The 14,372-nt window shown below is 32.7% G+C and overlaps 1 protein-coding gene across 1 annotated transcript; it reads right to left on the reverse strand.

Moving 5' to 3' along the window:
* Positions 1-7,922: 7,922 nt before the first annotated feature.
* Positions 7,923-11,635, reverse strand: LOC149148144 (benzyl alcohol O-benzoyltransferase-like). The gene is made up of 2 exons (XM_089441512.1): positions 11,063-11,635; positions 7,923-8,909 (listed from the first exon to the last, which is right to left on the reverse strand). Exons 1-2 carry the CDS (start codon positions 11,591-11,593, stop codon positions 8,040-8,042), a joined length of 1,401 nt encoding a protein of 466 aa, XP_089297638.1. The 5' UTR covers positions 11,594-11,635; the 3' UTR covers positions 7,923-8,039.
* Positions 11,636-14,372: the final 2,737 nt, after the last annotated feature.

Below are 14,372 nucleotides of genomic sequence, written 5' to 3' on the forward strand. Positions count from 1 at the left end.
TTACAGAATTAGACTTTAAAAAATTATACCTTGAAACTTTATAAATTGTAAATTCTACAACTTTCAAAGAATTATAAAACTTAGATTCATTACTTGCTTATTAAAAAACTGAAATAATAAAATAAATGAAAACAGAAAAAGAATATCTCTAATTTCTAACTGAACGGAAGGAAATATGAATAGGTATAGTCATACGTCAAATGTAACCATGCAAGCATTTTTTTCTTGTATGTATGTACAAATCAAACATCAGTGACAAAAATACAATTATAATTAAACCAACTGAACTAAATCTCAATGAAAAATGTATATTTATTGCTAATATATTTATAGGAAGCAACTTATTTAATATCACCTTCTCTTGAAATCTCCCTTCCAGCCGAATTTCATTTGGATCATATAAATCATGATGGATTTCCATTAATGATTGGAAGATGTTTAAAAGAGAATATAACAGACCATACTATGGAAATGGATTTTTAGATACAATGGTCTGCAAAAATTTGTTAGTCTTATGTACATATGTTAAATTGTTAACAATATCTTGTGTAGGAAAACTTTCCAAACGTCCTTCAAATTGGTCAATGAAAAATGGATGCAAATCTGATAGATTCAATGGAAGATCATTAATTAATTTATATTGTCGGTCATATTGTGAAAATACACTCTCTTGTTGGCACTTCTTTTGAGAAGAAAGAAGCAATTGATAAGAAATGAACATCAATTGAAATTGGAAGAACTCTTGATGTTTATGATTATGATTTGAAACTTCATTTTCCCATTCAGACAATGCATTAATTGAGTGTTCAATAGTAAACTTCTCAATATGTGAGCGTAAGAAATCTAAAAATTGAAAAATGAAAACAAAAGTAACTCTGAAATCAAACAAAATAGATTAATGAACCACAATGAAATAAACTCATAGTTTACGTTATTGTTAAAATTAATGTTACATCACAATTGGGACTATTTTAAAACTATTTCCTTTTCACAAGAATTGGTCATAATAATGGAATTAGAATGATTGCCAATACCAATTTGTGAATTAGAGAGAGGGTCAGGATTATGAATAGGAGTGAGAATTTGATCATCATATAAATCATAGATTGGAATGGGTTCTTGAATGTTGAAATCGTGAGTATGATTAATTTTTTGAAAATAAGAACTAGTTGAAACAATTTTTGAATTAAAGTGTTCTTCATTTTCACATGTGATTTGACTTTGATCATGAGGATTCAATTGAGAATAAGGCAAATCAACATCCTCAATGTCACAGTAATTATCATAAATAACTTCACAACACTCTCTAGAATTCCTTTCAATCTCATCTGATGTATCAAAACAAGAAAGAATATGAAGCACGAGTTCATTAATTCCAGAATAATGATCAATGAATGATTCTCTATCTTGATAAAAACTAATTGACAATTCATTTATATCAAGCTCTTTGTTGTTTGAAATAACATTAAGGAAAAGAGGGGATAAATTTCTATTAGCAAAAATATCAGGATAAAGGTGAAAATGAGAATCAAAAGCAACGAATTTAAAAATATCTCCATTTGCATATTCTTGTAAATTCTTTCCATTGCAAATTTCAGATTCTGTATCATTTACTTGTTTATTTTTGTTTTCTTGAAGAATGTTCTCTAGCTGCCTTGAATTTTGTATTTGATCAACATGATCAAATTCAAAACTTTGTACAGCAGGTCACATATTATTAGAAATTTCATTTTTTTCTTGTACTTGCTAATTTCTAATCTGATTTTCTGAATTATAGTGATTTTATGATTTCAAGGCAACACTTTCTCCAAGATTTTTGCTCATATCTTCTTCCATTTGATTATCAAATTCTTGCAAGCTTTGTGATAATTGTTCATCAACATTATTATCATTAACACTGTAAGAGGTATGTACTAGACTTAAGAATTTATCATACATGAGTAAGGCCACTTCATCATGGTCAATATGCACCTCTAAATCAGAGTTTTTGATAATATTTCTAGAAGTTGAAGGAGAGTCATCAAAACATGCAATTTTTTCCTAATGATTTGGAATGGGAGGAAGAGAACAAATATACTCAAACCAACTAACCAGTTCAATTCTTGAAGGTTTATCTTAAGCTTGAATCTCAATAAAATTAATTGAAATTTAACGGTAAAATCTAAAAGAGATTCATTTTCAAATTTTCGTAAATCTTCGAATTCATCACATACATGTTCATAATCATAACCGTCAAATTTATAAAGAAATATTGTGATAAATTGATCCCAACTGTGAATAGAGGAAATTGGAAGAGATTGACACTAGCTTCTAGCTTTTCATAAGAATGTAAGAGTAAAAATTCTGCATAAAATGCCTTCATCAATATCATGAAAAGTAGAATTTGAAATTTTTTGAATGAATTGTAAAGCATGATTAAATTCAGAAAAAAATTTCCTACCATTAAACTTTACCTTTGAAAAGTGTCTTACTATTTCTGGTGGAGTATTGGCAAATGCACGTCTAGAGATACAACTCCAAATTGGAAGTTAAAGAGGACCCATTGTGATTAACTAAAATTTTAGAATACAAAAACTCGAAAAAACAACAAGTCTGTAGGCCTTCTTTCTAGCGCCAAAAAATGTTGAAGGCTCGAAAATCTCTGCCTACAACATTATAAGGGAGACCACTCGGTCGGGAACTTAGAGCAACTCCTTTTCTGTTGAAATGGTGGTTATGACTGGTTAAACTAGGTCTAGTTACCTTCTCTCTATTTCCACTGCTTAAAATATGATTGTCACCTACCAATAGAGAAGAGACATCACATCATCGCTCTTGTTGATCAGGCAAGAAAATGATCTTTAAGATGATATGGGGCTCAACCAAGCCACAACTGAATTTTTCCTCTTTAATAAGAGGACTTCTAAGAATGTAGAATTAAATCTAAATGTGAATTAATCCTAGAATGCAAGCAAAAATGAAAAATATCCTAAGACTATCTCGATTAGGAAGATGTAGATCTAACCTAACCGAGAGCAAAGTATTTAAATGATTGAGATTTAAATATGTCTAGCTTATAATGAATATCAAGCTAACGAAGAAGTTCAATTAACTGATGTTATGAATACCAAAACACATTCTGCTCAGATATTTACTAAATGAGATAATTAATCAACAACATTTAGGAAGTAGTTCAAAAAATGACGATGATCGTTAAATCACTAACTCGAATGATTAAACAATAACATGAGAAAATAGTTCACAAAATATTATTGTTTGTTAAATCAGAATTAGAACATTGATTTCTGAGTAAATAGTTACTTAGAAATCAAAGTTCAGCACATAAGAGCAGAGATAAATAAAAACAAACTATTGAGGTAAATTACTCACATCAACAATAGTGCACAAATATGAATGAAAATGGCACATTTATGCTATTATAAAATGAAACCAGTATTAAAATAATAGTATTTTAAATACCAATTTATTGAAACCATTTCTCTGGCTCTCGTCTCCAACAACCCTTTACACTTCCTGAACTTTTGTTGTTAAAGCAAAGAGGTGCAATAGTGCAAGCTCTCCTCTCCATACATAGTTGAGAATGCAAAAGAAAAATCCCAATAATATTCAGATCTTAGGTTGATCATCTTGCTACCTACATCCTCAAATCCCTATTACAATAGTGCTTTAAGCATTACAAAATTGTGGAAGAGAGAAGCCTCTCACCATGCTTGAACTTCTACAAACCACTATTTATAATTTACAAAATGAATTCCAAATAAGAGTTGTTGAAGAGTAATTATGTTCCAACAAATTTCATTGGTCCAAATTCTTATTCTTCTATTGTTGGAGCAATCTCATTGATTGAAAAATTCTTTTCCCCGTCTCTTCATTTGTTTTCTTGTCAAAACCAATTAAAATTCAATTAAAATACAAATTAAAATCAAAATACCAAATATCTCCAATTAAACTTAATTAATAAATAAATAAAAGGAAATCTGAGATTTTCATTGATCCTTATACAAATATAATTGGTCAAGGAGAACATAGTTGAAAGGACCTGCGTTCAGTATGTTGGGTTGTGTTATATTCTTTCCACGACTAGCCCACGTAGTTAACTGGGGGGTTAGAAGGGGGCCAGAGCCCCCCCTTCGTTGCACCGATTGTGTAGAGGGGGGAGTCACAGGGGGTTTGAGGGTTGCACGTAACCCCACTCTATGGGGTCTGGGGCAGCGCCTCGGAAAATTTTGATTTTGGACCCTATGTTAGGTTGGGCAGACCAACCTATGGTTTTGTGCATGATTTTAGCTCATGGTTTGAGACGCGATGGTTTTCGATCCATGGTTTTGGATGCGATGGTTTTCAGTCCATGGTATTGGATGCTTCGGCATGTATAAATATGTATTGTAGCATTGAAAGGAACATAATGAAAAATCAAGCTCGTAGTCCTGGTTTTGGGATCCACGGGAAGATCTCTATGTATATGTGTTTTATGTGTTATGCTCTCGCATTGTTTATTTTTTGTGTTTTAGAATTCGTATGCAGGTAATTTTTGTATGGGGTTAAAACCTACATTTGGTATGAGAGTTGTTTTGGCTTCAAGGGGAGGCCTTTGTTACTGAGGGGTTTCGCTCAGGCCTGTGGTAGACCCTGTTCAGTGGGAAATCTGCAAGATTGATTCTGGTGGTGAAAGAAGATGGCGAGCAGTGGAAAGATAGAGATCAAGAAATTTAATGGTGAGAGTTTTGAGTTGTGGAAACTCAAGATGGAATATTTCTTGGTGCATAAAGATGAGTGGATCGCAGTAGATCTAGGTACCAAACCAATAGAAGTGTCCGATGAAGAATGGAAGAAGTTGGATAAGAAGGCAAAGAGCATAATACGATTGTGTGTCTCATATTCAGTGTTGTTGAATGTATCAAGGGAAGCTACAGCGAAGGATTTGTGGGACAAGTTAGGGACTTTGTACCAATCTGAGTCTCTGGTGAATAAACGGTTCGTGCGGAAAAAGCTGTATAACCTGAGGATGAAAGATTGAGACTCAGTGACAGAGCATGTGAATTTGTTTAATACTGTGGTAAGCCAGTTAGCATCTGTTGATATTAAAATTTCAGATGAAGATAAGTGCATGAGTTTGTTGTGTTCTCTACGAGATTCGTGGGATAGTGTGGTTATTGCAATAGGTAGCAATGCAACTGCCTTGGAGTTTGATGAAATAGTCTCATCCTTGCGGAAGGAGGAGATGGGACAGAAAAATATGGAGAGCCAAAATGGTGATGCCTTGTCTCTATGAGGATGGTCTCAGAACGCAAACAAAAATAAGTCATCGAGTGGGAGATTTAAATCTAGAGGGAGATCTAAATCTCGAGGAAAACTTGTAAAGGTGGTATGCTCAAAATGCGGAAAGGAAGGGCACTACAAAAGGGACTATAAATATAAAGCTCTTGATAAAGGAAAGGGATCTGATGATGCTCCTCCTACAGAGGAAAAAACCACCTCAGATGAAGGTGGGGATGTGTACTTGGCTTCTTCAAGTACACATGTAGATCATGAGGCATGGTTGATTGACTCAGGTGCATCCTTTCACTTCACTCCCCATAGAGTGGTTTTGCGAGTATGAGAAATACGATTGTGGTGATGTTTTCTTAGGGGATGATAGGAAGGCTAGAATCGTTGGTCACGGAAAAGTAAAGTTGAAGTTGTAAAGTGGAAGGGTTAGAACACTTCAGAGTGTTCTGCACATTCCTGCATTGGACATAAATCTAATTTTTGTAAGTAAGTTGGATGATGGAGATGTAAGAATAGTGTTCAAGAAGGATACCTGCAAGATGGTTTGGGGAGCACTGGTATTGATGCGGGGAGTTTGGATTAGAACTCTATACAAGCTTCAAGGTAGCATTGTTATTGATGGGTGCAATAGTTCTTTGGTTCCTGAAAGTGGAGCAGAAAATCTAATGGTCTCTTGAGAGAAGACCATGTTGTGGCATCAAAGGCTTGGACATATTGGAGAGAAGGGCCTTTGAATACTTCATGGTAAAGGTATGGTAGAAGGCATGAGTAATAGCTCTCTCGATTTTGATTTCTGTGAAAATTGTGTATATGGGAAGGAGAATTCGGTGAGGTGGTAAGAGGGTGAAACATATATTAGAGCTTGTGCATAGTGATGTGTTTGGACATGTGAAGGTTCCATCATTAGGCAAGTGTGTGTACATGGATATATTTCCTTAAGAAGAAATATGAAGTCTTTGAGAGGTTTAAAGAATTCAAGGCTCTCGTGGAAAACGAGATAGAGAAGAAAATAAAAGTGCTAGGACACATAACCGTGGAAAGCTTTGCAGTAACGAATTTGAAGAATTCTGTAAGAAGTGTGGTATAGCACGGGAGAAGACTTTCACGAGGGTTGTAACTTTTCAAAAAGAAAAAAATATATATTATAAATAAAAGATATATAAAGAGAAATATTATATTATAAAGGGGTATTTAAAGAAAAGTTCAAATCATAAAATTATCAAAATATATATAAGTACAAAACGGGTATTATTATAAAAGGTTACATAAGTAGAAAATATCACTTAAGAGTTTATGTTAAAGTGAAGTTGAATTAAAGTTTAACCACTTATATGAAATTTTAAAAATAAATACAAAGGACAATAAGATATTTAAAAGAATCCAATTGAAACAATATTTAAATATTCTTTTGGAAATACTAAAGGAAAAAGAGCGTAAGTAGAATTATAAAAAGAATACAAGGGAGTTTTGAAAAGAATTTGGATTAAAAGAGTTTTGAAGAATTATAATATATATATATATATATATTAAAAAGGCACTTTTAAAGGAGGTTTGAAGTACAAATTCCAAAGGAACTTTAAATATAATACCTTAAGTCATCTCCACAAAACAAATGAGATCAATCATTGAAAAAAATGATGGAGGTCAATTCTAAAATGACAAAGGAATAAAGGTTTTCCTATAATGGTCTTTTAGTTACACATTACAGACTAATTACATTAAAAGGAAGTATCCAAGGAAGAGAAGTTAATGTCCCCATCAACCCAAGCAATGATAAAAATTAAGAGTGGGTTAACAAGAGAGTATGTATTAAAATTTAGCATGGCCATGAAAATGTTTGAGTCTTAAGAAAAGGGAAAAAACATGGAGCTAGGGTTTCTCAGGTCAAAGAGTTTCATGGTTTCACCGGCCTTTCTAGACTCCTTGGAGGGCTAGAAGGGAAGACTTGAAGACCCTCTCTCATGGGGCAAACGGTGGGATGGGACTTTGGGGCTTCTCTTTCCCACTCTCCCTATGGCAAAAAACTATGCTCTAAAAAAAATATGTGTTGTGCATGGCCTGGTCACTTTTTTGCTATCTCTACAAAATGGGTAAGTTCCCATTTCAAAGTTTATGTTATTTGTGCCTAACATGAGAAGAAATTGTGGTATGTAAGTAGTTGCAGGTTTTTTTTCCAAGTTGTTTTCCACCACTTGATTACTATTGCATACATTTCCTTTTCCAAAATCAACTTCTTTCCGCAACGTAATGGCTTCATACATGTCTTCCTATATTTCCATTTCATATATTTATATTGACCAATACGGAAAAGAATATACCGTAAACATTATGTAGCATCAACCTTATGAAGTTGCATCCAATAAACGAGGTTGTACCATTCCCTCCAACCGGTCTTCGAAAATAAGGGATGGTTTTGATGACACCCTCTCAATTTGACTCCGTAGAAACACCTATACAACTCCAGCGGAATTAAGTATGGAAATTTATATGAAACTGTCAAATATCAAATTGTGGAATTGAGTCGACTTAAGTTCACCGGGAATAAAGCGAAGAAAGAACATGAACAGAGTGAAGTAGAAAACAGTTGACATTGACATTGAGACACATAGCTTCAGGCACATTGGCATACGCCATGTAAGGATAGATACGCAAGGTAAGCTGGTTTAATTCATCAAAAATATACATAGAAAAACAAACATTGGAGTTTCTAGCCACTGTCATCACGAATGGGTTTCTGTGAAGTATAGGAACTTCATGGCGGTTATTCTATCCTAGTAATTTATGCTGCTACTTATAATTTCTTCAAATTTTTCCATGGCAACGGGCGGCAGACACACAGGAGCTACGATTCCTTGGAAGCGTTTCATTAGAGGAACGGAGAAATTTGACAGCTCGGGTGTTACAACTGACGCAAAACCTCCATACACTGCTTTTCCCCACCCAAAATCAGCTTTGGCATATTCAAGTTTGGACAAGTCCGTAATAATATAAGAGCCGCTGACTGCAAAGTGTGGGCGCCCTTTCACTTCCATCATATCAATAGCAGATCGCAGATATTTATCGTCGATCCTTCTCTTGGCTTCCTTGATTAAATTTACAGCGAATGACAACGGCTGTTGAGTTAGATCCCCGACTTTTGCCTCAGCGCAGGCCAAGCTTGATGCATTGCCATAATAACCGGCCGGAATAGGCGGTTGAAATCGAGAACGGGCGTTCAAAGGAAACAAGATTCTCAAAGCTTGGTCGGCAGGGAGATTGAGAGCCTTGGTTCTTGATTGCCACAAGCACGCCGATAACGCTTCGAATGTGGTACAACTGCCGCCATTTGCCTGTCGTTTTAAGGCCTCGATGTCTCTTAACCCAAAGAAGAATGACTTAATGCTCATTTCCTCCGGACGCCCCATTAATTGTATATATTCATAGGGCGTTGGTTGGTCATATTCAGGGTGGGGAAATTCGACAGTAGGCTTCTCTCTGGGTCTGAGGATTTCTCTATTCCAAACTGGTGGAACCACGGGGCTCGCCGCGCCTCTTGCCATTTCAGCCATAGCTTTAATGAATTGTGCGATACCAACACCATCACTCATGCAGTGAGTGGAGCTCAAACCCAATACGAAGCCTCCACATCTGAGACGCGTTACCTGGAAATTCACAGGGTGCAAAATTCTATCAGATTAGCCTCGAGGGCAAATATGAATTAATATTTCATAGGCACATCCGAAAAAAGAGAGTTGTTAGTTTATTATAATAGTTTTTAATTATATGTAATTTATTGCAATGGACGATATCTCAATAACCATAGCTACTGATAAACTAATTTTATAATATTTAAATCATCTCTGGCTACTCACAAACTAATTTTATATTTCTAATCTAATTTTATTTGAACAATTTTTAATTGGTTTTATATTTATAAAAGGTAAGCATTAATTAAAAAAAATCAATAAAAGCTTCTTATATTTCTATGCTATTTTCATGGAGATTATGTTTACACAACTGATCTAACAGATACCAGCAACATTGACAATGATATATCCAACTAAACCCTTATTTATAAGGAGAATATTAGTCTATGAAATTTATTTATTTGCTTTTATTAATATTAGCTTATGGAAATTATGTTTACAAGGAACTGATTTAAACATTGACCAACTAAAGGAGAATACTAGGTTATGAAATTTATTTATTTTTTTGGTTAATATTTATTATATTTATATTTTTTTTGTTTTTTAAATTGTTTGTGATTTTTTAGGTTTGACTTGCGGTTTGAGGAGTTGATCACATAGGGGCATAGGGGCATTTAAGCTGTCAAAGTCACTCGGATGGGCCTAGGTCACACCAACTTTTAGCTAACTAGATTTTTAAGCATGTCTCCTCCCCCTAGCTCAAAACCAACCCATTAATGTTTGATTAAGACTTGACTTTATTATATTTATACTTATTATGAATATATTACCATTGTATATTTATATAAATATAGATATTATATTAATATTTCTAATTAAATTATATAATATTATATTAACCTTCTTTTTTTTATATTATGTTTTTTCTTTTTAAGATATTAATTTTTGGTTTTAAATTATTTGATTAAAATTATTTGGTTTTTTGTGTGTAAGCTTGGTAGGAGTACATCTTCATCATGTTTAATATATTATTGGCATAGAGATGGACAATTGAACTAATGACTTCACATCAAAGAGTGTCTTAACACAATGCCCAATCACCATCCATCCAAAACCCCGTGGACAAAATTATTTGATTTTACTTTATTTTAATTTTTCCTATTATTTATATTATTTAACCATTCTTTATTTATAATTTTTTTGACTTAACTTCTTATATTTTAACTTTATTGTAAATGTATGATTCTGGTTTATCTAGTTATAAAAAAAAAAAAAAAAAAACATTTATGACTTTCTACCTTTCAATTAACCTAACTTCACTTTCAAATAACCTAACTTCTCTTTTGCTGGCATTCTCATTACTTTCTCTCAACTCTAATCAGATTTCATATCTCTATCCTCACATGTACCACACTTTGACAACTATAAATATTGACCATAAATAGAAAAACAAAATTTCAATTCTCACACAAATCTCCAACTCCACTTTGAGAATATTCACACTAATCTTCATTAATTTTATGGGTAGAAAAGTTCACAAATACCAATAACATGATGATAATCAATTGAACACTTCGGGTTAGAACTGATCAAAGTAACTACTTCTCTATAAAGACAATTGATCAAACTAAACTTTTAGTCGAACAAAGTAAGATAATTGATTAAATTAATTTTTTAGTCTAACAAAGTAATTTGTTATTAAATTTAGAGGCTCATTTTACAGTGAAATATGATGTGTAATGTTGTTCTTTAGTTACTAAAATTGAAAATTAAAAATCTAAAACAAAAAAATTAAATAACATCTAAAACAAAAAAATTAAATAACTATATAAGAGGTGAAGTTAGATCTCTCTAGACTAAGAGAGAATAAAATGCCTCTGTGATCTCTATTTAAAATATATCTTCTATAAAAACAATTTATCAATCTAAATGCCTCTGTGATCTGTATTTAAAATAGATCTATAAAAACAATTTATCAATCTAATTCTTGAAATGATCAGATGTTTCTCCGAATTACCAATTAAATAACTATATAAGAGAGGTGAAGTTAGATCCCTCTAGACTAAGAGAGAATAAAATGCCTCTGTGATCTGTATTTAAAATAGATCTTCTATAAAAACAATTTATCAATCTAATCCTTGAAATGATCAAATGTTTCTCCGAATTACCTGAACGAGTAGTAGTGGAGAGTCTGTGATGTTTCCCGAAACTGGAACGTTATTGATAAATTCATCTCCACGAGGAATAGGTGGATACAGATCTCCGAAGTCTCCGAGGGAAATATCGGCATCCGCTTCTACGAAAAGAACACCCTCGCCAGTGCAGTCCACGGTGAGTTTACCGTTATCTGCATCTCTCAATCTTCCGGCAAAAGGATAGTAATGCACCAGAACCTTTGAGAGAGCCTCTTTTACAACTTTGACTGGATCCTCTTCATTCTTCTTCTTCGAGGAGTCGCTGTCGCTGCGATAAAATAGAAGCCTGGGAACATGATACCTTGTTCCTGGTTGATCGTCGATGTTCGAAAGATACAGCGATTGACGAGGAGTGGGGCGATCGGGGGCGACGAACACAGGTGGCTTCCTAGTGACCGTAAAGTTGGGAGCAGTCCTTGGAAGGGCACACCAGACGCCAGAAGAAGAGTAAGCAGCCAGTCGGCCTGCTGCCTGTCTAAGAGTCGTGGATCTCAGAACAGCCATGGAAATGATGATGATAAACTGTCGGAGTCACATTAATTTCTCCAAACGTAGCGCACTGATTTGGAAGATTAATGCGACCTGGGCCAAATTTATGGACGAGCACCTGACTACAGCGAATTAAAAATAAAATAAAAGAAAGAGCATCTGCCATTACTTTGGCGCTACTCTACGTCCGTTAATGTATGTACCAGCAGGTGACAAGATGCCCGGAAATGATCAAAAGTAAACTACTCTACAGTATTTTTGCCTTACTCTCTGTCCAATAATCGGTAATGAATAATTATAATGACGTTCAAACGAGTATTGATGCATCGCATATATATATTTTATTTATTGACTATTAATGCTGTTAATATTTTATTTTTTTAATTATAATTATGTAAATTTATGTTATATTTTATTTATTAAGTATTAATGCCGTTAATATTTTAATATTTTAATTATAATTATGTAAATTTATGTTATTTTGTCAATTTTTATAGGTATTATTAAAATATTTATCTTTATTTTATTTTAGACATTTCTAATTTGTAAATAATTTTTATTACAATATTATGAGTCAATATTATAGTTTATCAATATCATATACTTAAAAAACTGTAACTCATTTCATGTGACATATTTTTATATGGTTTTTTTACTTAATTAATTTAATTAAAAAAACAAGAAATACATAACTATTTTGGAAGTAAATATCAACTTTTGATTTGTGTATACTACTATGAATATTTTAGAATACTCTATGGATGTTAAACTTTTACTTTCTCCCTAATAATTATTAATAATTAAAGTAAAATTAAAATTTTAGAGGTCATATATCGAAGTAGTTAACAAAAACTACAACTGTGATCCATAATAATTATACCAACATCTTTTGGTCAAAATCACATAGGACAAGATGAGGAATCCCATGAAGAGAGCAACTAACTAGCGGTTAGAATATAACAAGCTAATTTGACTTAATAACCCATATTAATAATTAAGATTTGGAGAAAGAGTATCAAACTAAATATAGTTAAAAAATAATTATTATTAAAATGAATTTTAATTAATAAATAATATTATTAAAATAAATTCTATTAATATTACAAATCAGATCAATTTTTTAATAAAAGTTATTAATCTAAAAATATACTATTATAGGTAATTCTATTATGAAGAAATAGTATTATAAACAAATAATAATATTATAAACAATATTTTTAAGTTGGTATTAAAAAAATTTATTCTTCCAAATAATTCTTAATACTATTAAGAAATAGTAATATAAACATAATAATATTATAAAATTATTGTTAAATTACAATTAATAAATTTTATTTTTTGGAGTAATATTTTTATAATAAGACAAACACAAAAAAAAAATAAAAAATAAAAGATAAAAAAACAAATATATATATATATAATTGAAAATGAAAATAAATAAATAAATAAAACTTTAGGAAGATAGAGCAAGGATCCAACACTTGTTCATATTCTAGCCATCATCTCTATTGAGATTAACATGTCTCTTTTCAATTTCCAAGGCCTCTCTAAATTTACGATGATGAAAATGGTCAATCGTAGCAATGACCCTAGCCTCTTCTATGCAAATGTGATGATTGGTCTTTTATGCATGTTGTTCCAAAGTGGAGGATAGAGACCTTCCATGCTTGATGTTTGCAACATGCTCACAATTCCTTTAATTTTTTGATCGACTAGTCTCACCAATATAAGGAGTCCCACAAGAACAAGGAATGATGTAAACACCCTTCCCATCCTTGGGGTTAACTGGGTCCTTACAGAACTAAGAGAATTCTGAATAGTGCTATGGGGCCTAAAAGTAGAAGGAAGCTTATGCTTTTTCAAGATCCTTGTGATTTTATCTGTGGTCCCCGAAATAAAAGAAAGATGAACTCCAGAAAACTAATCCTTGGGATCAGTCTTATTCTTAGGACCCTTTTTAGGATTATGGAAAGCTCTAAGACCCTCATACCTACTATAACCATTCCTCTTTTTTATCTGTTAAAATATTAAAAAAGCTATGTTTAATATCTTGAACAACGGAGCTCCTACTCATGGTTATCAGGTTTTCCCTAGCAGCTTCAAGTGGATTCTCTCACCTTCATTGCAACACTTTTTCCCTTCTATGTGTTCCCTATGGTCTTGGAGTCAAATATTTTTAGTTTCAACTTATTAAACTATAATTCTACCTCAATTAGAGCCTTTTGCATTATTTAATTGTGTCCTTAAGGCTAGTTCATGGAACACCATTATTTTCAAGGATGTTGTTCTAATTGGTGTTGTGGCACACCTTCCTTCCCCTTTTCCCTCTTTTATGCAAGAAGCCCCTACTTTCATTGCTTCAATGCAACCATATGTAGAGTTCCTTGGGTTACTTCTCTTCTCATAGTTTGGTTTTTTGTTTCAATGGTTTTTGGCTAGGGTTAACAAACATGAATTAGTAGATCTTCAAAACTAGATCTCAACCTCTTAGTTACTAGTAGATCTTCAAATTGGATCTCAACCTCTTGGTTACTTGTGATTAAAAAATAATTCTTTGTCCATCCATGTTGGAAGGGTTTTCACTATGGAGTTTGATATTACTAGATACATGTATCGAATTCTTAATTTAGGCCCATTGTTTTTGCTAAAAGGGATGAGAAATACAATTGTATATCCTCGAGAAAAACACACATAATCACATGACTAAACTACAGTTATGTTGATGGTGTTGGATGCCGCCAACATGTAAGGGGATCTCTCTGATGTGAACTCCCAATTTGACCTCACACCATTT

The sequence above is a fragment of the Pinus tabuliformis genome, chromosome 9 (assembly GCF_031772625.1).
Source record: "Pinus tabuliformis cultivar Carrire ecotype Pingquan chromosome 9, CPIR1, whole genome shotgun sequence".
NCBI classification, from domain to species: Eukaryota; Viridiplantae; Streptophyta; class Pinopsida; order Pinales; family Pinaceae; genus Pinus; species Pinus tabuliformis.

Excerpts from the sequence above, each read along its gene's own strand:
- LOC149148144 (XM_089441512.1), bottom strand. The coding sequence starts at position 11,593 with ATGGCTGTTCTGAGATCCACGACTCTTAGACAGGCAGCAGGCCGACTG. Across the intron at positions 8,910-11,062 it reads CTCCACTACTACTCGTTCAG|GTAACGCGTCTCAGATGTGG; the intron begins GTAATTCGGAGA and ends GTGAATTTCCAG.